General features: G+C 39.9%; 2 protein-coding genes across 3 annotated transcripts in view; one reads left to right on the forward strand and one right to left on the reverse strand.

The window, feature by feature from the left end:
• The window catches only part of Fancm (FA complementation group M), a 58,317-nt gene extending 33,073 nt beyond the window's left edge, over window positions 1–25,244 (forward strand). Inside the window, exons 15-23 of one of the 2 annotated variants that reach the window (XM_021179626.3) lie at window positions 5,181–5,266; window positions 5,364–5,426; window positions 7,729–7,860; window positions 9,988–10,144; window positions 12,584–12,690; window positions 13,604–14,155; window positions 16,776–17,148; window positions 18,499–18,790; window positions 22,435–25,244. In XM_021179626.3, the coding sequence (XP_021035285.1) occupies window positions 5,181–5,266; window positions 5,364–5,426; window positions 7,729–7,860; window positions 9,988–10,144; window positions 12,584–12,690; window positions 13,604–14,155; window positions 16,776–17,148; window positions 18,499–18,790; window positions 22,435–22,597 (1,925 nt within the window). In that variant the 3' untranslated portion in view covers window positions 22,598–25,244. The remainder of the gene's footprint in view (window positions 1–5,180; window positions 5,267–5,363; window positions 5,427–7,728; window positions 7,861–9,987; window positions 10,145–12,583; window positions 12,691–13,603; window positions 14,156–16,775; window positions 17,149–18,498; window positions 18,791–22,434) is intronic. The other variant, XM_029484735.2, reaches the window with a different exon arrangement.
• Window positions 25,245–25,260: 16 nt separating this feature from the next.
• Mis18bp1 (MIS18 binding protein 1) overlaps window positions 25,261–26,867 on the reverse strand; it is a 41,698-nt gene continuing 40,091 nt past the window's right edge. The window contains exons 13-14 of the mRNA XM_021179176.3: window positions 26,077–26,131; window positions 25,261–25,898 (exon numbers count right to left, since the gene is read on the reverse strand). Coding sequence (XP_021034835.1) covers window positions 25,804–25,898; window positions 26,077–26,131 — 150 coding nt within the window. The 3' untranslated portion in view covers window positions 25,261–25,803. The remainder of the gene's footprint in view (window positions 25,899–26,076; window positions 26,132–26,867) is intronic.

Genomic DNA, 26,867 nt, shown 5'->3' on the forward strand with positions numbered 1-26,867 from the left:
CGAGACAGGGTTTCTCTGTATAGCCCTGGCTGTCCTGGAACTCACTTTGTAGACCAGGCTGGCCTCGAACTCAGAGATCTGCCTGCCTCTGCCTCCCGAGTGCTGGGATTAAAGGCGTGCGCCACCACTAGAAGATAATTCTTTAAGCCCTGTTGGGGAGCATCCCTTAAAAACACAAGGTGCCTTTTGTCTGCCTGCTTAGGTACCATGCTGTGTGTCACCTTTGACCTTCTGGAGGTCTTTCCCAAAGATTTGCTCTCAGCTTCATGTTGGCCTGGGTATCTCCTGGATTTGATGTTTGAATGGAAGATTTCGTAATTTTAGTATGTTTTGTCATCTAGAAAGGCTGGGGATTTTCAAAAGCAGTAAGTTCCAACTGCTTCCAGTTTAAAAGGAGTTTGTCTCAATTGTTTTGCTATAGCAGCAAGAATTGGCTGCTTATACCTTGGCTCTTGGGTATGAGTTCTTCACCAGGGCATTGAATTCTACCATGTTAAACTTTCTTGACATGATTTTAAGAGATTTCCTTTCCTCCTATTTCAGGAAGATTTCCATTGAGCTCTCACCAGTAACTTCTCTTAAACCATTAATCCTCTCTGTAAACATTCCCTAATCCTTTGCAAAACCACCAAAATCGTCCCTGTTGGTACCTATGGTCTGGCTACTAAGCTACTTTATTGGTTTAGGTTTTTGTAGTTGCAGCCTCTTCTTTCTAGATACCAAAATGTGTGTGATGTATGTGGTATTACAGTGTGAACTGGCTTACAACAAAAATATTATTTCCTTGGGTTTCTGTGAGTCAGGGATCCAAGTGTGGCCAAATGGGCTTAGCTCAGGATATTGAGGTTGCTGTCAACCCCTGGGCCAGGGCTTTTTTTTTTTTTTTTTTCACTTCTGTGAAATCATGACTATGTTTGGAAGATGTGCTTTTCATGTGTATTCATGTATGTCTTGAATGCAGAGGAATGCGCAGATTTGTACTCCTGTGCATGTGCAAGAAGTCAGAGGACGATGTCACGTGTCTCCCTCTATTACCCTCTGCCTGTTTTGATTCAGGGTATCTCACTGAACTGTTTCTGCTAGGCTGACTGGTCAGTGGTTCTCAGTATCAGCTTCCCTCCTTCCCTGGTGTTGGGGATACAGGCACACACAACCATGCTTGGCTTTTTACTTGGGTACTGGAAATTCAAATTTAGTAGCCACATTCATTTAAGTGTGTGTGTGTGTGTGTGTGTCTGTGTGTGTGTGTGTGTATACACCTCGCCTTTTTACTTTCCAACTCCTGTGAAGAGATGCCATGCCCAAGGCAGTTTATAGAAGGAAGTTCGTTGGAGCCTACAGTGAATCCATGCCCATCCTGCTGAGAGCTTAGCAGTAGGCAGGCCTGCTGCTGGGAAAGAGCTGAGAGCTCACATCTGATCCACAAGCGCAAGGCAGGGAGCTAACTGGGAATGGCCTGGGCTTATGAAAGCTCAAAGCCTGCCCCCCAGTGACACCTCCTTCTACTAGGCCACAGTTCCTAACCTCTCCCACACAGTCCACCAACTGAGGAGCAAGTATTTAAACATACAAGCCTGTGGTGTTCATGTTCATCCAAACCACCACATTTTACTCCCTGGACCCAATAGGTTTGAAGCCATATCATAGTGAAAAATGCATTTAGTCCAACTTCAAAAGTTGTCACAGTCTTTCACAGTACCAACACAGTTTCAAAGTCCAAAGACTCTTTTGAGACCCACAGCAATCTCTTAACTGTAACTCCCTGTTAAATCAAAGAGTATATTACATATGTTCAACATATAATGGTACAGAATATATATTACCATTCCAAAAGGGAGGGAATTGGAGAATAATGAAGACAAAAACAAGCCCCAGACCAAGCAATGCAAATTCCAAATGCTATACCTCTATGTCCAGTGCCAAAAGGCTTAGATGGCTCCACACTTCCAATTTTGCTAAGTACAAAACTCTCTCTCTCCTGGGCTGGTTCTACTACCCATCTGCAGATCTCCTTGGCAAGTTCTGGCATCTCTAACATCCTGGGTTCTCCAAACCAACCAGGGTTTCACTTTCACAGCCTCATACAATGGCTTCTCCGGGCCTACATTCAGGGACTCCCCTGCCACCCTCCTGGCTTCAGCAAGTTACCTAAGCTGCAGAAGATCCCACAACCCCTTTACTGTTGCATCTTTTTTCACTCTATAAAGGCAAAACCACGTGGCAGACATGGATGCTGCCAAGTTCCGATGCCTGTTTGGGCTGAAACCTGGCCCCCTCCTTGAATTACATTTGCCAGTTTTGCTTCTTTATTGCCCACTAGGAACAGAACATTTCTTAGGCCTCTTTACAAATTGCAGGATTATTTCAGCAGGGTCTCTCCCTAAGGGCACCACTCCCTCTTTTCTCTTTTTCCTTATCTATTTCAACTCAAACCCTGGCTACCACATTAAATACCCTGATGCTCTTTTTCACTTGCATAAGAGTGACTGCTAATCGGGCAGTGGTGGCACAGGCCTTTGCCTTTAATCCCAGCACTTGGGAGGCAGAGGCAGGTGGATTTCTGAGGCCAGCCTGGTCTATAGAGTGAATTCAAGGGCTACACAGAGAAACCCTGTCTCAAAACACCAAAAAAAAAAAAAAAAGAGTGACTACTAATGACTATGAGACAGAGTCAGATTAGGCTGTCTTGAAGTCTGTTGCAAAGGTAGTCAAAAACACTTCAATTTAGCCTCAGGCACAGTCTTAGGTCAGCAATGCCCATTGCTAAAATATCCCAAGAATGGTCTCTAGAGAGGATCCCTGCAGGTGTCAGACAGGGAAGCAACTGTACAAAGAGATTTTGGGGAGTCTAATCCTAAGCAGTGCATGGTCAGCATATTTAAAACCCAGTACAATTTGGGGAGAGGGTTCCAGGCAGCACAGTCCAGTCAGTCCAATTCCAGTTGCACAATAAAGTTTAAGGGGTGACTGCATAGAAACTCTTATAAAGTTCATGTGACCATGAGGGTGGGTTCTATAGTTTAACAGCCTAGAGTCTAGCAAAATCCCCTCCCAGCCTTTTGGGCAGGAAAACAGGCATTTTTATCTCCTCCAATAAGAAGTCCCAGTGTGTTTAATCCTGGTTTTCCCAGTGCTCTGGCTGCACAGACTTTTGTGCCCCTAGCTGTCTCTATTCTATTTGCTGATATTGTTACCCTCTCTATATCATTGCGCTGTGCCTCCACAGTCCACATTGCTCTCAACACTACTGTCTTCCAATCCCCTACTAGTCCTCCACATCTCTCCAAAAACATCATGGTCAAACCTGTCACATCTGTAGTACTCTGGGTACCAGCCTGTTTTAGTTCCCTCCCTCCCTCCCTCCCTCCCTCCCTTCCTCCCTTTTTAATGTACATTGATATTTTGCCTGCATATACGTCTGAATGAGGATGTTACACAGGAAAAGGTTACAGACAGCTCTGTATTCTGCCATGTGGGTGCTGGGAATTGAACCTGGGTCCTTTGGAAGAACAGCTGGTGCTCTTAACTGCTGAGCCATCTCTCCAGCCCTGTCTTAGTTACCTTTTGATTGCTTTAAAGAGATGCTATGACCAAGGCAACTTATAGAATAGTTTATTGGCATTTATAGTTTAAGAGGATGAGTCTATAAACATCGTGGTGTTGGAAGCACAGCAGCAAGCAGGCCTCATGCTAGAAAAGAGCTGAGAGCTCACATCTGATCCACAAGCACAAGGCAGAGAGCTAACTGGGAATGGCAGGGACTTAAAAACCTTAACATCTGTCCCCAGTGGCACACCTCTTCTAATACCCACACCTGCTAACCCTTTCCAAGTGTTATCAACAACTGGGGCCCAAGTATTCAAACATAGGAAAGTACAGAGCCATTCTCATTCAAACAAGAGTGTGTATAGTATGTACTGTGTGTAGAATGAGGGTGCACACATGCCAGTTTGAGTGTGTGGAAGTCAACGGATAATTTTTAGGGGTTTTGTCCAAGCATAGGTTCTAGAGACCATACCTGGGTCTTCGGGTTCAAATGCTTAATTTCACACACACACACACACACACACACACACACACACACACACACACATTATATTTAACTAAAAGTATTTTAGAATTTTAGTGAACCCAGGCTACCCTTAAATTCCCTGTGTAGCAGAGGGTGACCTTGAAGTTTCACTCCTACCCATCTCTCTGATGCTGGGATTGCTGGCTTGGGCAGCCACAGCAGATTTATTTAGCACCACTCCCAGTTTGTTAGTGCTGGGGATGGAAATCAAGAAAGCTTTCTGCATGCTCAGCCAACTGAGCTACACCCACCACATCCCACACCCCTGCTCCATGGAAGGCTTTTGTTAGGAACTAAGTCTATCCCTACACTGAAGGGGAAAGAGAAATTGTGATCAGCTAAGAAGAGTAGAGTAGGGAACAGACTCCACAGGTTGTTCTCTGATTTCCCTATGTGTGCTGTGCCTTACGAATGTCCCACACATTGTAAATGTTCCATTTAAAAAAAAAAAAAAAGGCGTAAAAAAAAAAACAGACAAAAAGAAAGAAAAGAAAAAACAAAAACAAAAACAAAACAAAACAAAAAAGGCATGGACTGATAAGAGCACTTTTGCTTTTTCTCTTTACATTTTGTAAGTTAGGGCTTCATTTTAAATACATATTTTTAAAAGTTATTTTTATTTCCTGTACGTGAGTAGTATTTTGCTGCACAAGTGAAAGTGTACCACATGCATGGTAATACCCTTGGATATTAGAATAGGGTGTTGCATTCCTTAGAAATAGAGTTACAGAAAGTTGTAAATGCCATGTGGGTGCTGGGAACTGAACCCTGGTCCTCTGTAAGAGCAGCTAATGCTCTAACTACCAAGCTATCTCTCCAGGCTCTTAAATATGTATTTATCAGCAAGCTAATGTCTTTTATTCTCCTCTGTTCTTTTTAAATACTATAAAGTTTATGTATATATGTGTGTGTGTGTGTGTGTGTGTGTATGTATGTATGTATGTATGTGTATACACACACACACACACACACATCTTTGTGAACATATGCCATATGTCTGTTGTCCTTGGAAGATTAAGAAATTTAGGACATTTTTATTATGGTAATCAGTAATATGATTGTGATAGAGTAACTTTAACTATTGACCAGATTCATTTTTCAATTATAGTTGAACACTTAACTAGTGAAAGCGAAGATGATGTTTTCCTGAGAAAGACTAAAAAACCAAAAGGAAATGTCCTAAAGTCCCCCGAGGTAAGTCACTCCTTCCCCACAGTGCTGCAGTCAAGTGAAGCCCTGCTCCCCCTTCCTGACTGTGTTATATCTTAAACTGTTTGTCTGTTTCATCCAGGATCAGAAAAACAACGAAGTTGATTCACCCATTCATGCTGTAAAAAAACCCAGAGTTCTCAGGGTAAGTAAATTACAGGCATTTTTATTCCTAGGGGTATGGGGGTGTCTATTTGTGTCTGTGCCTGTCTCTGGGAGACAAGAAAGGATATCAGTGGCCCTGGAGCTGAAATTACAATGGTTGGAGCCACCCAGCATGGGTGCTGGGAACCAAACTCGGGTCCTTGGAAGAGCAGTGTGTACTCTTAACCACTGAGTCATCTTTTCAGCCACAGTAACCTAAATTGTTTTAGGATAAGTAATATAAGAAAAAGCATACACATCAGAAAAGAATTAGTATATTTGATCTTACAGGTATATGCTTAGTAGAACAATAGACACTATCTTTTGGTTTTGTTTTTGTTTTTCCAAGACAAGGTTTCTCTGTCTTGGAAATCACCCCATAGACCAAATTGGCCCCAAACTCAGAGATCCACCTGCCTCTGCCTCCTGAGTGCTGGGATTAAAGGTGTACACTACCACCACCACATAGGTGACACCATATCTTATGTGATTAGAATTTCTACTTCTGCTAAAGAAATGGATTCATTATAAGCTTTCCTGATGATAACAATATAAATAATAAAGAAACAGAAATAGAATGAATAAAAAGGAAAGCAGGTTACAGAGGTGTAATTTTTGAAGTTGAGATAAGAAAAAAAGTAGCCTTTAGCCTAAACATTAGGAGTTGTGTGTAGTAAGCTTCTTGAGAGAGGATAGACACCACCGCTAGCAAGGAAGCTGGGTGAGACAGGTGCTGTTCAGAATAGACAGCTCACACAGGGCCCATGGAGAGCAATTGCACCTCTGTTCTATGAGGTCTTGAACCAGACTTTGTCCTGCCTCCTCCAAGCTAGGGACTTCTAACTGCTTCATGCTTAAAATAGTACCTTTGTCTTTTCGGCCCCCCTCAATCCTCGGGAAATTAGGGTTCCGGACAGGTGGGCAAGGAGTTGGTGAGGAGAAGGGTGACAAATACAGACACAAGGGACTGTGGTATCTGAATGTATTTTTGTCAAAGTGAGCATCAGTCTTATATATTACAGGAAACAAAGAAATTAGTGATACATTAAGGCCATTCAAGGTACATTGAAGTTATCTGATGCAAAATTACTTTTACAACAAAACAGAGGGATGCGCACTTAAAAGCTAACTGGAACAACTGGGATAAAATCAATGTTAACAATTGGGATCAAAAGCAGCCCCACCTAAGGTCAGCTTAATCTTAAAAGTCAGGGGCAAGGGCTTCATACCCTTGCCATAGTTCCAATTCTAGTCTATTGTATAGTCCACCTTCCCCCTAGGTCATTGTAAATTCCTGTGTCCTGGAGTGACAGGGGTATCTATAGTTCTAAGTATTTACTTAGTTCCTTCTTAGACCACATCGTTCCTTCTTCCTAGGTCTTTGTAAATTCCTGTGTAGGGCAGTGACTCTATCTATCTATGCTCAGGGTCAGCTCAAGGACTGCCTAGGACTGTTGAAGAATCTTAACTTAGCTGTATGTCAAAATCAATCCTTAGCGGCACTTATAATAAAGCAATACTGAGGGAAAACACACCGATCCATTCACCGACTAAAGCATTGGAGCATTCGTTATTACAGGAGACTAAGTTTCCATGAACTTTTCACCTCAGGAAGGCATCCAGGTTTCTAGGCCTGTCACAGGAGTCACTACTGGAGTGGATGTGGCAGTCTTTCATTTCTGTTTTATGTAGCAGCAAACATCTGCAGGCCATATCTTGTAGAGTTTCTGTCTAATGGACCATTTGGACAAAGTTAATTAAAAATACCACCAATCCACATTCACTCTAAAAACTTACTTTGGCATTCTGCTCTACCCAAAATGACCAGTGCCTTATAAGAAGTGCATTAAAATTCAGGCACAGTTGTTGTGGTGGTTGTGCTGTGTTCCCTGAAAATTATTCCTACAAACTGAAGTTATCTGTTAAGCTTTCCATTCGTATTATTGTGCAAGAACAGTGGAGGGCTTTGTTAAAATTTGTTACTGCTCTATTAGTTTCTTGGTTTCAAAGGTTTTCTGTATGTTTGATGAACTTTTATCTTTTGTGAAATCCTTGAAAATCTACAGAAAGCACTGTAAGTTTTCAGCAGACACATTTGATGTAACACTAAGTTGGGTGAACACATACCTGACTGACCACTAATGGTCTAGCTGGGGAGAACAATTGAGAATGTTGACTAGAAAACTTAGTCATTGAAAAGGAAAAAAAAAAACACTAAAATCAATCACTTAAGAAATAAGTTAAATCAATCTAGTTAGGTTTTTCTTTCTTCTGTAAGTCTTGTGTTAACTAACTTTTTACAGTCAGAATTAGCATCTAGCGATGATGAGAGTGAGAATTTTGGCAGAACGTGTCCAAGGTTGGAACACTTCAAGGGTCGTAACAGGAACACCAGAAAAGGCTCTGAAGCCCAAAAGAAACGGAGTCAAGTAAAGGTAATCATTCCTTACTCATTTAATGTACAGTTGTTACATACACACATGTGCACGTTTATATGCTATTAATGTGCAGTTGTTACATACACACATGCGCACGTGTATATGCTATGCAAACACATGATAGATAGGTAGGTAGGTAGATAGATAGACAGATAGATAGATAGATAGATAGATATGGGATTTTGGTAATATGTATCTATGAACCATGTATGTGCCTGTTGCCCACACAGGCTACAAGAGGGTGGAACTGGAATCGTAGATGATTGTGGTCTACGATGTGGGTGAGTGGAAAAGCAATCAGTGCTCTTCAGTGCTGAGCCATCTCTCCAGCCCCAGAAAACACATTTTTTAAAGAAGCACTTTCCCACTATGTTTGCAATTTTAATTTTTTTTTTTGGAATTAAAAAATCTCAAAAGTGTACTTCTTTATTTTTCTTTTTGTTCTGACTTTATCTTATTAGTGATATGTTATTTTGTATGATTAAATAAAGAAATTGAAATATATTGAGAATTTCTTGTTCAAATTTAAGAAAATATAGAGCCAGACCTGAGTTAGGAAAATTGCTTTTTCTAAAAAAAAAAATTTTTAAACAAATAAACAACAATAAAAAAAACTGGGGCTAAAGATTAAGTGATTAAGAGCACTGGCTGCTCTTGCAGAGGACCAAAGTTCAATTCCCAGCACCCACATGGTGGCCAGCATCCATCTGTCACTTTATTTCAAGAGAATCCGATGCCTTCTACAGCCTCCATAGACACCAGACATGCACTTGGTACATAGACATACATGCAGGCAGGTTACTCACAGACATAAAACTAAAACTTGAAAAAACAAAACAAAATTAAAAAAAGAAAAAAGAAAAATAAATAGAAGAACCAATAATACTAATTTATGACATGTGTGGCAGGGGTTAGTGCTTGCCACAGCGGGAAAGTGGCTGTCAGAAGACAAACTATAGGAGCCAGCTCCCTCCTCTCACCACGTGCCTCCCAGGGATGGAACACAAGTTGTCAGTCTTGGCCGTGTTGACTGAGGTGCTAGCTCAGTGATCCCACATTTCCCTTATCTTTCTTCATTAAGTAATTGAAAAAAAGTCATAGCACACTTTCCTGTTTAGTCAGTGCTTCTGATACTCAGTGATTTCCTGCCAATGCTTACCTTTTATGTCTGTAGACTGTTGGAAAACATCTAGCAAGCCAACTAGTGTCTTAAATCCTGGTTTATCTAACATTATCAGATTTTTTTTCTTTTTCTTTTTCTTTTTTTTTTTTTTTTTTTTTTTTTTTTTTTTGGTTTTTCGAGACAGGGTTTCTCTGTATAGCCCTGACTGTCCTGGAACTCACTTTGTAGACCAGGCTGGCCTTGAACTCAGAGATCCACCTGCCTCTGCCTCCCGAGTGCTGGGATTAAAGGCATGCGCCACCACGCCCAGCTCAGAAGAAATTTTATATAGATTTTTTTTGTTGTGGTTTTCAGTCCTGTTTTGTTTTCTTTCTTTCTTTTTTTTTTTTTTTTTGGTTTTTTCGAGACAGGGTTTCTCTGTATAGCTCTGGCTGTCCTGGAACTCACTTTGTAGACCAGGCTGGCCTCGAACTCAGAAATCCGCCTGCCTCTGCCTCCCGAGTGCTGGGATTAAAGGCGTGCGCCACCACGCCCGGCTTTTTTTTTTTTTTTTTTTAAAAGATCTATTTATTTATTATATGTAAGTACACTGTAGCTGTCTTCAGACACTCCGGAAGAGGGCACCAGATCTCGTTACGGATGGTTGTGAGCCACCGTGTGGTTGCTGGGATTTGAACTCTGGACCTTCGGAAGAGCAGTTGGGTTTTTGTTTTATTTATTTTGGTGTGTTTGTTTAAAGCATTGAAAAGAAAGCCACTTCCTTAAGAGCAACAGTGTAACTTAGTAGGCAGCTCTGGGTCACAGTTAATTGTGTTGTTCAGTGTTGTTTCCACATTATACACATGTATTAAAATGCCATGCTATATACTTTAATGTGTACAGTTACAGGCAAATTCAAATTTTTAAATAAAAACCTAAATATACACTTCCCAGAACAAGAACTGTGAACAGTTTTTTTTTCATCTCTGTGGGCTGTCTTCATGCCTCTTGTTTCTCCACAGACTATGGCTCGGAGGTTTTTAGACGACGAGGCAGAGGTTTCTAAAGAAGATATGGACTGTGTCTCAGCAGATGAGGATGATGAGTCTGAGAACGAGCAGGATTCCTCACTGCTCGACTTTGTAAATGACCGGACCCAGCTTTCACAGGCTATAAATGGTAAGTGCCAACATGACACTTGGTAATTTCAGTGTGTCTGTTGACGTCTTTATTAAAAGATGGCTCTCATAAGCTTGACTTTATGGGGCTTAAATTCAGTATGTACAAAACCTTTCTCTGTTCACTTTCCAAAATGCTTCTGTTTAGATCTACTTGTTTACAGGCTACTTACTTACTCAGGTCAGTAAGTCCGGATCCACCTCGGTGGCTCAAGCATCAAATGTTCATTTATCCAGGGTTCAGTGTCTACCTTAAACTCTTCTGAAAACGAAGAGCAGGACCACAGTCTGTTCAAAACAAAAGCATAAGAAGATGTCACAGTAGCTGATTACACAAGTACGTTAAAAAAAAAATCTCAAACAGCAAGAGAAGAAATGCAGTCAACCAGAAAGGAAAATGTACTGAAAACCTTCTATGAGACAATAATAATTATTCTATGAGACGTTAATAATTTCTAGTTAAGGAGGAAATGGGGGAAACACAGGTTTTTACTTGTTGGTGCTGACTGTTTTTAAAAGCTGTAGTAAAAGGTACTTAAACCATACATGAAAATAACAAGCATTTCTCTGTAATTTTAAAAAAGCTTTGAAGTCTTTTCTTTGAAAGGCACTGTGCCTAAACAGAGGTGAGTGTCTCTCCTTCTTTCTAGCCACTACATGGGCTCAGTTGTGCAGCAGAAGTACACCAGTCGCTCTGTTCCTGCAGCCCACTGAGAATCCTGTGAGCTTTGCTAGCCAGAGTCTAGTCATTGTCCCTCACAGTCGTCTCCTTGTAGGAGCCACTGTTACTCTGTTCACTGTGCATCCCTCTAGCTGCCCTTCCGCTGTAATGAGATTGTATGACAATGCCAGACTGGGACCAAACTGGTGTCTGCACTGCCCAATTCCCTTCTACAATGAAGTCCTTGTGTGGTCTAGAAGCACTGCTGTCTGAGGGCCTTTGAATTAGCTGTTATCTTTGAATCTTAACAGATTTTACTGAAATCTGTAAAAGCCACATGCAAGACTGAGCACGGAGCACACTAAACCTTATTCTAGATGCTATGAAAACTGTGGAGAACTGTGTCCAAAAGCACATTTTTCCCCTTAATCTCATGGTCCCTGGGAAACTTTGCCTCTTTAAATTACCCCAGACTGCAGAGACAGAGTCAGTCACAGACCTGATCTCTGAAAGGCCAGACTATTGATGAGCCAATCAGAACATATCTCACTGCAGGGGTAGCCAGTCTGACTCGTTGCTCTGAATCTGAATGGACTGTGCATGCTCAAATGTTATTTGACCACATTGTTTTCTGAAAGCATATCTCCTTCCCTGATAAATTTAGTAAGGTCTCTGATAAATAGTTTTCCTCAATTGCTTTTATTAATCCACATTGCCAAATGGCTTTCTTTACCCAACTAGACAGTGATTTCGAAGGCAAAACGTTCAACATCATCATCATTATTGTTCTTTTGAGAGTTTTTTTTCAATTATTATTATTTTTTTTAAAGATTTATTTATTTATTTTTTATATGTAAGTACACTGTAACTGTCTTCAGACACTCCAGAAGAGGACATCAGATTTTTGATACGGATGGTTGTGAGCCACCATGTGGTTGCTGGGATTTGAACTTGGGACCTTTGGAAGAGCAGTCGATGCTCTTAACCGCTGAGCCATCTCACCAGCCCCCAATTATTATTATTATTATTTTTTTTTTTTTTTGGTTTTTCAAGACAGGGTTTCTCTGTGTAGTTCTGGCTGTCCTGGAACTCACTTTGTAGACCAGGCTGGCCTCGAACTCAGAAATCCGCCTGCCTCTGCCTCTCGAGTGCTGGGATTAAAGGCGTGCGCCACCACGCCTGGCCAATTATTATTTTTTTTTAAAGGTAGGATTTTTGCTACATAATTCTGACTTTCCTGAAACCCACTTTGTAGAGCAAGCTGACCTCAAACTCAGAGAGCTGCCTGCCTCTGCCTCCTGATTGTAGGATTAAAAGCATGCACCATCACACCTGGCCTTTGACAACATTTTAAATAATTGTTTTTAGAGTTCTCTCTTTCTCTCTTTTGAAAATTAAGTTTTTCATTAAAACATTTTATCCTAGAAATTATAGGTGGATCTTTCATTCCTTTGTTGGTGTTTTGCAACAGGATTTTACTGTGTAGCCCAGCCAGACTTCAGACTTGCTGAGTATCCAAGGTGTCGTGTAACCATAGATTCTCTTGCCTCCATTTCTGGAGTACTGAGATGTATCAGGTTTTGGATGAGATCTTACCATGTTGCCCAAATTGATCTATACATACAAACATACATCTGGGTGTGCATGCACTCATGTGCGTGTGTATCTTCTCTATAAACCTTTGCTTAACGTTGAGCTAAGTAAATCTGGAGTAGTCCTCTGACTAAATGAAGATTTTCATGTAACTGACATTGCTACTTCATTTTTAATTCTTTACAGATTCTGAAATGAGAGCTATTTACATGAAGTCTGTACGTAGTCCATTGATGAGCACTAAGTACAGAATGGTCCATGAGAAGCATACCAACATGAACATTTTCTCACAGGTACAGATCTCAGAAAGGTAGTGGAGAGTTCCTTGATTGCAATTTGAAGTCAGTCCTATTAATAAAGCTTCCATTTTATTTCTAAACTTAGGAGTCGAAGCTAGCTTGGAGAATTTTACAATGAATTCTTTTCCATCTAGGAGAATTAGTTTAAAGAAAATGAAGAGAATTTGATCATCTCCTAGTTAATTTTATTGTATGCCATACTTCTTTTGAGTTGTTTTTCTTTTTCATAAAAATGTTTCTAGAAATTACAGGTAGATCTTCCATGTCTTAGTTTATTGGTATTCTGTGATAGGATTTTACTATGTAGCCAACCTTGCCATGAATCCACAGTGCCGCATATCACCAGAGCTTCCCCTGCCTCCCCTGCATGGTGACATGTTGTTGGATTTGGATGAGATCTTCCTGTGTTGCTCGTACCGATTTCAGTCGTGGGGATCGAACCCAGGGACTCACTCCACACACTAGGCAGCTGTTGCACCTCTACCCTGTTACCCACATACATGCACTGGTCCTGAACTGTACATCTTCCAAGTGGGAGAACAAGCACAGAGCAGCAGGCCTGGATAGGATAGCTTCCATGTACAGGCCATATTTTCTCTGTCCATAAACTGCCATATTCTGCTGGATATTAATACAGCTACACATAAAACTTGGCACATGCTTTTCTTACTTACGTCTCTGGCTGCCTGCAGCTGACTGTAAATTTCTAGAAGGTAAGACGTTGCTTGTTTGATTTTTTTTTTTTTTTTTTGTTTATTTCTTTCTTAATCTCTCAAGTCCCCATTTTTTTCATAATGAATGAATGTACTTAGTAGATGTTCATTGACTGGAATAAGAATTAGTTCCTCAAAGAATGTAAATTCAGACTAATTATAAATTTAACTATTTCTGCCTGGTTTTCTTACAGATTCCTGAGCAAGATGAAAACTATTTAGAGGACAGTTTTTGTGTTGATGAAGAAGAGTCTTGCAAAAGCCAATCAAGTGAAGAAGAAATTTGTGTTGATTTTAACTTAACTAAAGATTCCTTTACAGATGAGGACATACGATATAAAACTCGATATGCAATAAAGCTCAAACAAATGAACAAGAAACAAAACTACACACGGCCAAGAAAGAAATTGTCTAGAATTATCTTACCTGACGATGACTCAAGTGAGGAAGAAAACATCACAAAGGACAGAGAACACTCCGTTTCTGGTGGCCACGCTGCTGCTGAGCACACACAGCTCTGGGCTTCAGGGCCATCCGGGTCCTCAGTGCCTCCCAAGGTCCTTTCTGATCCAGAGTGGAATCAGTCATCCAGGCAGAGACTACAGGTGCTACCCAGTAAAACAGATGCCGTTCCTGGAGCCTTGAACGTGAAGGCTCAGAGCCATAATAAAATCAAATCTGCTTCACCACCATGTACTGGTGTTGAATCAAGGAAAGAATGTGGGAACCATCCAGTTCAGTTGAAGGTATGCATGAAAAGGAGGGAAAGTGCCATCGCTGGTTTATTTAAAAGTGTTGGTTTGGGGGGTGTGTGTGTGTGTGTGTGTGTTGAATTTTATACTAAATAACTCAGTCAAATTAAAAATAGTGTTTTGTTTAGTTTGAAACAGGGTATCATGTAGCCCAGATCAACCTCACACTTGAACCTGGGCAGGCTGATTCAGTGAGAGGTGCTGTCATATAAAAGAATATGACAAAGAGTGATAGGACAAGACACCAAGTCTTTCTGGACTCTGCAAGTTTACAGACATGCTTCTATTCACAAATGTGCAAATACCACACAAACATACACTACACACATAACGTTCTCAGGCACCAAAGTTTCTAACCTGATGAATTAGTTGCGGCTGTTTGTTGATGTTTAACATAGTATCTTACTATATAGCTCAGGCTTGTCCCAAACTCATCAGCCCATGTTGGTCTTGGCTGTCCTGGAAGAACACTCTGTAGACCAAGGTGGCTTTGAACTCAGAGATCCACCTGCCTTTGCCTCCTAAGTGCTGGGATTAAAGATAGAGCCACCACTACCTGGCTTTTCTAACTTTTCCATGGGATTTTGCTGTTTTTTTGTTGGTTTAGAACTCCTGATAGTTTAAACCTCATCAACAGAATATAATCTCTCTAGTGAGAAATGGTGTTAACATAAAGTTCCAAGGCATTTTTCCTTTCATAGCAAATCATATACAGCCATTTGCATTTCTGTTCGGAGAACACTTGTAGTTATTTATTAAAGGATTTTGCCAACTGTGTAGGCATTGTATATACCTTGGCTTCAGTATCACTGGGCTAAAGGGTTCTTTGGTGGATCAGATTTTAAGAAGAATCTCTGTGTCCACCTAACTAGTTCTTGCTTTCTGCTCTCATGTAATAGAATTATTTTTACACTGAATGTTTGATTTTTTTTAAGATGTATATTATTTATATGAGTACACTGTAGCTGTCTTCAGACACACCAAAAGAGTGCATCAGATCCCATTACAGATGGTTGTGAGCCACCATGTGGTTGCTGGGTATTGAACTCAGGACCGCTGAAAGAGTAGTCATTGCTCTTAACTGCTGAACCATCTTTCCAGCCCATTAATTTTTTTTTAACAATTTTTTTTTAAAGCAAAGGTCTGGCTGTACATACCATCTCTACATAAAGAACTCATTCTGAACAGGATTTGGCTGCTAGGAGAAGTTGGGTTTGTTTGGGCTCAGTTCATTTGCAGGGCTCTTATTTTGTTTCTGTCCTCTGAGCATGTCAGCTAGGCATGTATCTGTTACTTTCTTTACAGTGCTGGGCCTGGTCCTTGGAGCCTGCATGGACTAGATATGTGTTCTAACACTGCTCTACATCTCCAGCTCTCATTTTTTTTAAGTGTTACTGAGAAACTGGAGATAACTTAGCAGTTAAGAGCACTTGTTTTCTTAAAGAAAACCTAGATTCAGTTCCCAGCACCCATTTTTAGTGGTTCCTGAAACTCCTATAAATTCAGTTTGAGGGGTTCATACACCCTTGTCTGGCCTCTTTGGGCACCTGCACACATTGATGCACATTCACATACTCAGGCACATACACATAAGCATTACTAGGGGTGGGTAAGATGGCCCCATGGGTAAAAGCACTTGCCATGCAAGCCTGTTGACTTTGATCCTTGGTTCCTATGGAAAGGCTGCTGTAAAGAATTGATTCCGGGGCTGGAGAGAAGGCTCAGCGGTTAAGAGCACTGACTGCTCTTCTGAAAGTCCTGAGTTCAAATCCCAGCAACCACATGGTGGCTCACAACCATCTGTAATGAGATCTGGCACCCTCTTCTGGAGTGTCTAAAGACAGCTACAGTGTACTTAGATATAATAAATAAATAAATCTTAAAAAAAAAAGAAGAAGAACTGATTCCAAATTGTCCTGTGATCTCCACATGTGCACAAGGGCATGCATCCATGCATGCATCACATAATAATACAATTTTAAAAACTAGGTTAAAAAGCATTCCTGGGCTTTAGACAGCTCACTAGGACAGTCCTTGCCTAGCCTGTCCAAGGTGCTAGGTACAGCCTTTACCACCGCCTTTACATCCCTGCCTGGCCCCAAAAATGAGGAAAAGAAAAAAAAAATGTTTCTTAAGGGTTAAGGATGCAGCTTAATGGTAGAACACTTGTTTAGCATGCAAGAGGCCCTGGTTCACTACTACAGAAGAGAGAAACCCAAACACAATTAAGGTTTGTTTTCAGCTAGAAAGAGTTTCTGGTTATCTAATCTCACAGTTTTTCAATAATATTTTGTCTCGAGTCCTTATTCCTGAGATGCATTTCAGTTTGCTTTCATGTTATCAAGACATTCTTTTCTCTAGCTTAAAAACTATGTTCCCTTTGCAAATTTATTTTCTTCTCTGGTTGTAGACTTCACTGTATTTCATCATGACTGTCTGTTCTCCTATTGATTGTTGTCAACTGTGGCTTTACTTTGAACTGTTAGAGTGGTGGCTTGTTTTATCTAGTCCCTTTGGTTCTGGTGAAGTGTGAGGGAGCGCCAGTATCACATGTGGCATGCATGCACTGATGCTTATTCAGCTGGACTGTGACCCGTGCTTTCCCCTCTTTCAGGCTGATGGTCAGGAGCACAGTGACATCTCAGCAGCACCCTGTTCTACTTCAGTCCTGCGTGTGGCTGAGGTACATACAGCCCCTAGACATCTGCAAGAAGGAAACAGGGCTTGCATTCTTGTAGATAGTCGTGAAATCACTACCGGTTTGGAAGTAATCTCTTCACTAAGAACAGTTCATGGGTTACAAGTAGAGATTTGTCCTCTTAATGGCTGTGACTACATCGTAAGCAGCCGAATGGTCGTAGTAAGGAAGTCTCAGTCTGAAATGTTAAGTAATACCAGCAAGAACAAGTTCATCGAGCAGATGCAGCGCCTACAGAGCATGTTTCAAAGGATATGTGTGATTGTGGAAAAAGACAGGGAAAAAGCAGGTTTGTATTTTCAAATAGATGTAAGACTGTAAACAAAATTAACTATTGCTTAGTTCATTCTTCTGCTGTCCAAGTGTGTCATTTCATATTTAATGCCACTATGTTTTCATTAGTCATTGTATCTCAATGAGGCTTATGAAGACTGAAGAGTAAGAAACCAAAGGAAAAGAAGACCGATCGTAAGAAAAGATGAATTCCTTAAACAGTACAGCCATGGGAAGAAAGAGGGCTAAAAGGCTTAGGAGTCAGGGTTGGTGGGGTGGGTAGGAAGAAGAGCTGAGTTACTCCAGGATGAACAGCTTCTTTGTTGCAGGACAGTAAGTGTTTGTATAATTAGGAGTATAAGTGGTGGTGTACATGACAGAAAAAGGTAAACATGGGAAAACTGGATTTACACAGGTCACTGAAACAGGTACCTAGGTTGCACCTACAAATGCAAGATTGGAAGTATAGCTCCAGGATTTCTCTGGTAGTAGCTTAATCATTGGAGGATCTGTGAATAACAAGTTTTTAGTGTTGATGAGATGCTTGTTTGCCCTGCTCATCTCACGGTGTTATAAGGATGAAATAAGCTGTCTTATTGAAAGCTGTCATGGAAAGATTGGGAAACTTAAGTAAAAGGAAATAGTTGGTTTTTTGAGAAACACTAGTTTAGAAATTGGACAGCATCTCCTTCCTCATGCTTCCATGGTGGGTTCCTACCATGTTCCTTGGTTGTACCTTGCATAAGCCACTTCACCTTTCAGAAATGTGCTCCGTTTGTTGTTCTTTCCCTAGTTGGAATAGCTTAAAACAAAGTACAAAGTAATATGGTAGAAATACTGGAAAACTAACTTTCTGATGAGCTTAATGTAAGGTAACATTAGAAGGGCAATCAGGTATCTTTTTAGTCACTGGAATTAAATAGACAATTTTATATCAACTAAGTCAATATTTAATGACCTTTTTTTGTAAGTTAATTTCAGATCAGATATTGAGAATCAATTTAAAGCTTAATTGTAGTTTCTCATTAGTAAAAGGTACCACTCACTAACTCAGTGATGAGATGGTAGAATTTCATAATAAAGAATATCAACTATTCTCCCTGATTTTTAAAAAAGATTTATTTATTTATTCATTTATTTATTTCATGTATGTGAGTGCACTGTCACTATCTTCAGACACATCAGAAGAGGGCATCGGATCCCATTACAGATGGTTGCGAGCCACCATGTGGTTGCTGGGAATTGAACTCAGGACCTCTTGAAGAACAGTCAATGCTCTTAACCGCTGAGCCATCTATGTCTCCAGCCCCCTTCTCCCTGATTTTATCATTAAACTTTTCATTTTCTCTGAATGTGAAAATTTTAGGAGACACATCAAAAAAATTTAGAAGAACGAAGTGCTATGACAGTTTGCTGACTGCCTTAGTTGGCGCCGGAATCCGAATCCTTTTCAGCTCTGGACAAGAAGAAACTGCAGATTTACTAAAGGAGCTGTCATTGGTGGAACAAAGAAAGAATGTTGGTATTCATATCCCAGCAGTGCTAAACACTAGTAAACTTGAAGCACTTCCATTCTATTTAAGTATTCCTGGTGTAAGTTACGTCACAGCCTTAAATATGTGTCACCAGTTTTCATCTGTGAAAAAGATGGCTAACAGGTATGTCTATCTTACTAGTATTTTTAAATGGTTACTATTTTTTTTTTTTGGTTTTTCGAGACAGGGTTTCTCTGTGTAGCCCTGGCTGTCCTGGCACTCACTTTGTAGACCAGGCTGGCCTCGAACTCAGAAATCCGCCTGCCTCTGCCTCCCGAGTGCTGGGATTAAAGGCGTGCGCCACCACGCCCGGCTGGTTACTATTTTTTTTAATTGCATTTGTATGTGTGTGTGTGTGTGTGTGTGTGTGTGCACGCATGCATCTCTCTGCCTACCACAGTGTATATATATATATATATATAGGGATATAGGGATAAAACCTAAGTGATCAGGCTCAGCAGCACACACATTTACCCATCTTGATGAAGGCAAATTCTTTCTCCTAGGAGTCATTAGTTACCTGTTCTTTGTGAATGGACCCTGGGAAAAATTTCCCCTTGCACATTAGCATGTCCATTGATCCTGTCTTGTTCAAGTCTTATTTATGCAGTCATTTCTATCTCATCTTTATCCATCCTTGTACTGGTCCAGCTTCTCACCTTGTCTTCCTGCTGAGATACTTTGTCCTGTCCATGATCCCATTGCCAGACTTCCCATGGAGCTTAGTTTTCATTTCCAGTATTTCAGGTTGGTTTGTCTTCACTATTTTTGTTATTGTTGTTTTTCTTGTATCCTTCTTTTGTATTTGCATTACCTTATCTCATTCAGCTGTTTATGTTCCAAATGAGTTTAATCTTTGAGCATGTTTACAATCATTATTTTGAGTTCTGTCTGGGATCTCATCTAACATTCTCACTAGATGCCATTATTATATATCTAGGAATTCCTGGAGTTGTCTTGGATTTTGTGTTTATTCTTCCATGTGTATGCATGTTACTCTTTCCTTGCTTTTATCATATATACTATGTCCATGTAATGAGTGTAAAATCTTGTCTTAAAGATTAAAAATCATATATCTCATTTCTCTGGTTACTAATAAAGCTTTTTTATTTTATTTTATTTACATATTCTTGATTTCTTTCTTTTTTTTCTTTTTTTTTTTGGTTTTTGGTTTTTGAGACAGGGTTTCTCTGTGTGGCTCTGGCTGTCCTGGAACTCACTCTGTAGACCAGGCTGGCTTCAAACTCAGAAATCTGCCTGCCTCTGCCTCCCTGGGATTAAAGGTATGCACTACCACCGCCCGGCTCTTTTTCTTTTTTTATTGGATATTGTCTTTATTTACATTTTAAATGTTATTCCCTTAACCCCGCCCCCTCCAGAAATTCCCTATCCCATCCCCTCCCCCTGCTTCTATGAGGGTTGTCCCTCAGCCACCCACTCCCACCTCTCCCGCCCTGGCATTCCTCTACACTGATCCATGTAATGACTATAAAATCTTGTCTTGAGACATTTCTCTGGTTACTAAGTTGGAAATCTGTTTTTATTTAAAATATAATTGTGTCATTTCCCCCTTTCCTTCCTGTCCCTCTCATGTCACCTTGCTCCTCCCACTCTCATATTGATGGCCTCTACTTTGTTGTACACATACACAAAACTATATAAATATAACCTTCTGAGTTGATATTACTTATGATTTCAGCGCTGACCACTTGAATCAACTAATTGGGGCCCATCCCTGGAAGAGAGTAATTGTCCCTCTCTCTGAAGTCATTAGTTGCCTATAGTTCTTAGTCTGTGGGTATGGCCTTGAAACATTTCCCCCCTCCCACGTTAGTACGTCTGTTGGTACTTACTTCTTTAGGTACTGTTTAAGTCACCATGGGTGTAGCTTCCCTGTCATTTCTAGGAGACACAATCTCACAGATTTCCTATCCTCTGGCTGTTGCTATCTTTTTACCCCCTTTCCTGATATAATAATTTTATTAATAGTAATTTATATTAATATGATTATATTAATATAATTATACATAATTTATAGTTTGTCAGGAACCATCATAGGAGTAGCTAAAACCTACCAAGGATCTTTGCTAAAATTAATTTTTTCCTGGGCCTTGCCTACCAGAGCAAATCTGTTGTAGATTTTAATACAAGGCAGGCCCATCTCAGGAAGATCAACTGCTAGTTATTAGCTTCTATGATGGCTCCTTAGATCTTCTCCTGTGATGGTTCCTGACAGCAGTATTATATATAAATAATATAAATACTTATATAAATATATACATACATATATTTCACTTATATATTTTATATAATTATACACATATGTGTGTATAAATATGGATGTGTGTGTATGTGTGTGTATGTATGTATGCTTTGCCTCCATGTGTGTCAAGCCCCCAGGTTGTACTGGAGTAACAGTTGAACCACAGTTCAACAGTTGGATGCTGAGAATTGAACCTGGTTCTTCTAGAAGAGTGGCCAGTCCTCTCAACCATCTCCCATTCCCTAGAAGAAGCTTCTTTGTTGAGGACTGAGAGTTATGTGTGGGTATAAGGTTGAGTTGTAAAATCTGGTTATGAATTGCGCTCTCCCTGTAAAGCAGTGAGTTGGATCTCACCTAAGGTCCAGGACCTAAGTAGCCATAGTTGGTTGACTAGGTTCACGTATCAGGCATGATTTCTCTCCTGTAGAATGTGCAGTTAAACAGCTTTTGGCTAACAAGATATGAGTGCCACTAACTATTGCACCTTTGGAGATACCTTGCCATGCTAGTTAGTCCACTGTGGTCCATAGGCATCATATCTAGGTAGAGGGCTAGCTACTGTCTGGTACTATGATGTTGATCTAGGGGAGGAGATTTCAGGTCAGATCCTACTTGAATCTTCTGAGGTCTGGGTCCTAAATGTGTGGAGTTTTCAGCATCAGGGGCTTGCATAACTTAAACCTCTGAGAGGCAATGAGGGGTCACATCAATGGCCTCTATTGTTATAGGAGTCCCTTGTCTTCCTCTAACTACTGAAAGGAAGTTTCTCATGCCTGCCACTAGCTAGGGTTCTTTTAGTTTGTCTGTGGCTCTTTTGGGAAGCACTGTCATCCATACTGGCATAACATCACTTAAGCTATATTTATCTTGTATACATATGTACTATATGCTATCTTAGGTAAATGTAAAATAGAATTCTACAAGGCTTCTAGAAGGCATTTTGCAATTTAGGTTCCCTCTCGCCAGGTGGCTCGAAGTTTTTGAAGTTGACAACAAAAACTAACCTACATACCTTCCTTCTCAGAGGTATCAACCCCCAGTCACCTAAGGACTTTCCCCAAAGTCACCACCTTTTAAAGGTCCAGTCTTCCAATACCGACAATCTCAGCTTCAGGGCCCTACAAATGAGTACTTTGAGAAAGATTTCAGAGATGTTGATGCCAATGCAGGTCTGAAGTTTTGCATTTTTGTAGCTGACTGAGACATCCCGTTCTGTAGCCTTGGAACCATGTAGATCGTGCTTTCCAAATGCTGGGACTGTAGGAATGCACTGCCATGCCCAGTGTATTGATGAAGGTTTAAACAAAATAAGCTTTCGTGCTGTTGGCCTAATGCTATTAACTCCATGTTTAGTAGAGGAGGAAGTTTGGAGTGTGCTGGTAACTAAGTGAAGCACCTCCTATCAGCTAGGCCAATGTTCTGCCACTGAGGTACATCTCTATCATGAGCCATGAGAAAAATAGTAATTTCATAAAAGCCAAGTTCACTGTTTCTTTGTTTTCAGCTCCCCTGAAGAAATCGCCACATGTGCGCAAGTAACTCATCAAAAGGCTGAAGAGATCTATAAATATATTCACTATATATTTGACATGCAAATGTTACCAAATGATCTTAACCAGGAAAGACAAAACCCTGATACATGCTTAACACTTGGAGTCGCTATGTAAGAACTCTCATAATGCTAATGTATTTCAATAATCATCGTAGTTTGAGATGACCAGTTTAAAATATGTAAAAATTTCATCTCTTAATGATCTTTAGATTATATATACTTTTTATTTATAGACTATATATTTTTAAAAGGAAACCTTTGATGTTCCATAGTCATTTTGATTAGACTGTGAAACCAATTTTTATTGAATAAATCAAGGCTATATGAAAGGTTTGGTTCCGAGTGATTTAAGCATCTAAGTAAGCCAAAGGGCTGGAAGCTGCACAAGCCTGACAACCTCAGTTCATCCCTGTGCTGGCTGGTCTTATGTCAATTTAAGCTATCTGAAAGGAGGGAAACTACTGTAAGTAGTTATTGATGGAGTGGACCCAGCCCATTGTTGGTACTATCCCTGGGCTGCTGGTCCTGGGGTCTAAGAAAGCAAGGTGAGCAAGTCATGTGAAGCAGGCCAATAAGCAGCATCCCTCCATGGCCTCTGCATCAGCTCCTGCCTCTAAGTGCAAGCCCTGCTTGGATTCCTGTCCTCACTTCCTCCAACGAAGAGACTATAATCTGGAAATATAAGCCAAGTAAACCCTTCCTTCCACAGCTTGACTTTTGGTTATGGTGTTGCATCGCAGCAATAGAAACCCTAAGACAATACAGTGCTGGGGACTTCGGAAAATGGAGGCTATCGGGAGTTTGCAAATGCCCTATCAGGATGGCAAAGTTGGTGAGCTCCATGTTCATCGGAGAACTTTCTGGCCACCATACAAATAATGCTTGCCTGTGTGTTCACATCTACATTCATACACAGAAAAGATGAGTCATCTTTGATGACATACTCCTGGAATACCAGCACATTGTAGGCCAAGGCAGTAGGCACATGTGATAAGGCTAGCCTTGGCCTTAACAAGATCCTGTCTCAAAAGAGATGTAAGATGTATTTTAGAATTTTTCCAAGAATTAAGTACTATGATTTATTATTGGCAAAAACTTTATAAATAATTTGTGCTGTATGTGAATTATGTAACATTTTAAGTGTACTAAGTCTAGGACCTGAAGAGATGGCGCAGAGGTTAAAAGCATACACTGCTCTTGTATGTCCAGCACCCCCATCAGGTAACTTAGAACTGCCTAACTCCAGCTTCAGTGTATCTAAAGTCTCTGGCCTTCTTAGGCAGTGCACTGACATTGTACAGACATGTGTGTACTAAATCGTGCATACTGAGTAAAATAGATGTGAAACATATGATCTAATAAAGTCAAATGTTTAATAAGTATATCATTACCACCAAATAAACCTTCCATCCAACTGTAGTCCAATATTTAACATGAACTTTTGTTTTGACCCATGCCATATGTATTTTAAGATATGCCTCTGTTTATATGTGCAATAAATAGGAGACTTTCCCCTTCTTCATACTTTCTCCAGTCCCAGCAGACATACTTCATCCTATATCTGACAGAAACTTCAGAACTCATCTATTTCAATTTGTGTTGTTATCATCATAAAAATGAGGCCTTGAAACTAGCTTGTTCATGTTTACACTACCCAGATATATTTTTTATTTTTTTAGCAAAAGCTACTCAATTCTGAATTTTGGTCATCTGGGATAATTTTAAAACCTGCCCTCCTACATACCACTGATCTCTTCTGTTCAAAACTATGTTTATGTTCAGCTGGTGGGCAGTTAGCAATTACTTCTCAGATCCAAAATCACATATTCTATATCTATGCATTTAAAAAAATTTGCTAGCTGTAAAGGAAATTTAATGGCTTTCTTCTAAAACATTTCCTATCACCCTGAACACAGCATCATGTTATATATTGACAACTCAAACTACATTCTCTTTAGGGTGACTCTAAAACCTTTCTTTTGTTCTACAGCTAGCAATAACTACAGGTTACTTGGGAGAGAGGTATGGGATTGAACCTGGTACTTTCTGCATGGCAGACAAGTGTTCTAACAGCTGTCTCCAGCCTCCTCCCTTCACTTGTTAAGAACTTTTTTTTTTTGTATTTTACAAACATTTATTCATGTTTTCTTTGTGATTGTGTGTGTGTGTGTGTGTGTATGTGTCCTCTATAAGAGCAGCAAGTACTCCTTAATTTTGTTTTTGAAACAGGGTCTTAGTTGTCCAGGTTGCCCTCAAACTTGAAGTTCCTCCTGCCTCAATTTCCTGAGTAGCTGGTATTAATTACATGGCTAAATCACCTAGCCTAGGAACTGGCTTAATTAAAAACCTTGTTCTACATAGAGAGGCCCTAGGCAGCCCAGCTACACAGTAAGAACCAAGAGACTAGAGAGAGAGAGAGACACAGAGTGTCAAATAGGAATGAATGAGTTACTTTTGACTATAAGTTCCAGTGTGTTGTTAGGAAGCAGTAACAAAATGCTTTATTTTCAAAAAACAAAACAACAAATCCAGAAACAAATATTTCACAAATGTACATTTTTATTTGTGCAGTCTAACTAGATTCAAAGGGTGGATGAATACATACTACCATAGCAGAGGACAAATAACTTAGGGGAAACATTAAAACAACGGCAGAAGGCAAGTTACCTTTTGAAGCGGTAAGAAAGGGAAACCCTGCTCATTATGGCATTGTAAGTCCTTGTAAGGGTGGATCTATCAGATAGATATAGCAGGGCTGAAGAATACAACAGAACCTGTCCTCAGCTTTCTTTATAAAATAATAAAGAACAATGAATTAGAGGTGAAGTTTTCACAAACAGACCAACATCCAGTAAAAAAATTAAGAAAAACTATCAGAAGAAAAAGCAGGTCAAACATAAAGACCAGGTAAAACAGTTTGAATGACATAATTTAAACAGAAGGAACCCTGGCTTGTAATTCCAGGCTGCATGATGCTAAAAGTTTTCATTCTAATATCTTCCAGTCCACAATCTTAACTCTGGCCCCTTACCTCTCCTCATTTAAGACATGATTACTAAAAAGAAAACAGGCTTGGATGTTCTCAAGAGACTGAACTTTATATACTTTAATATTACAAACATAAAATTTACAAATGCATACACAGGCAAAGTAACTGTAAGCTGTAGTTCTGAGGGATGCTCTATAGGGGGTTTAACCTTGCATACAAACATAAGACATTTTTGGGAAACAAATCTGCATTCCCTTATTACAAAGAAAATAGTCACCATGTGAGGATAAAAGTATATTCTGCTTGATGGTAAAATTCCTGCAAGTCGTCTATCAGTCAGAATTGGAAAAGTAATAATCTTTCTCTTCTTCATCTGATTCTGTATCATCAATGAAATACTTCGAAATATCAGTGTTTTTACCTAAATCTGTAAAGAAAAATTTAATGAAAAGGATTAATCAATTTCCAGCCACTTTAACAGAACTGAAAACAACTCCAAGAAACTAAATGATACATGTGTCTAGTTGAGATCAGTTAGATTTAATTCCATCAAATTGAGATCATATTATAATGGAACTAAGCTATAAAATAAAGAAATACAATACCTTTGTTAAACAGAGCTTTCCGTGTTGGTGGTGGAGATGAGAGATCAGTTTTAACCTATAAAAAAGTGCATGTTAATAGCAAAGTTGTATCTCCTGTGATACCTCATAGATGAGAAATCGAGTATGCTTTTCCCCATAACCTTAAACGTGGACCTGTTACATCACTTTTACTCACTAAAGAAAACTAATTCTTGAGTTTATCCAGAACAGAACCATAATTTAATGTTGTTTCCCACTGTTGGCAAACATTTATATATAAGAAAATATTATAAACTAATAATGTTACATAAGGCCAAGGATATCTCCAACCTATCAAAGTTGCCCAAATGTACTCAGTACTTACTTAGCATCTTAGTCTAGAATGCTCTATTAGTACCTCTGTGTGATGAGGCAATCACAGTAGTTTACTTCTCGTAACTGCTCAGTCACAGCCGTTGCCATTATCCAAACTGGCATAGATTAGAAAGTCTAGTCACTTGCTTAGTGTAATAAGGCTGGTACTGCTTATTAGACTGTGAAATGGTACACAAAACTCTTTACTCTTCCCATGCTAACACACTGGCTACGCACCAGACTATGAAAAGAATCCAATAAATCACAATTTTGTACATTGCTCAATTTCAACATAATAAGAAAAATAACCAAGTAAGTGTGGTGGCTCATGCCAGTCCTTGGGAGACAGAGCCAGGCAGATCTTAAGTTCAAGCCCAACATGGCTGACAATGGGAGTTCCTGGACAATCATGACTACACAAAGACACCCTATCTCAAAAACAGGAAAGAAGGGAGGAA

Source organism: Mus caroli, unplaced genomic scaffold (genome assembly GCF_978045245.1).
Source record: "Mus caroli unplaced genomic scaffold, Mus_caroli_1 scaffold_14, whole genome shotgun sequence".
Lineage (NCBI taxonomy): Eukaryota > Metazoa > Chordata > Mammalia > Rodentia > Muridae > Mus > Mus caroli.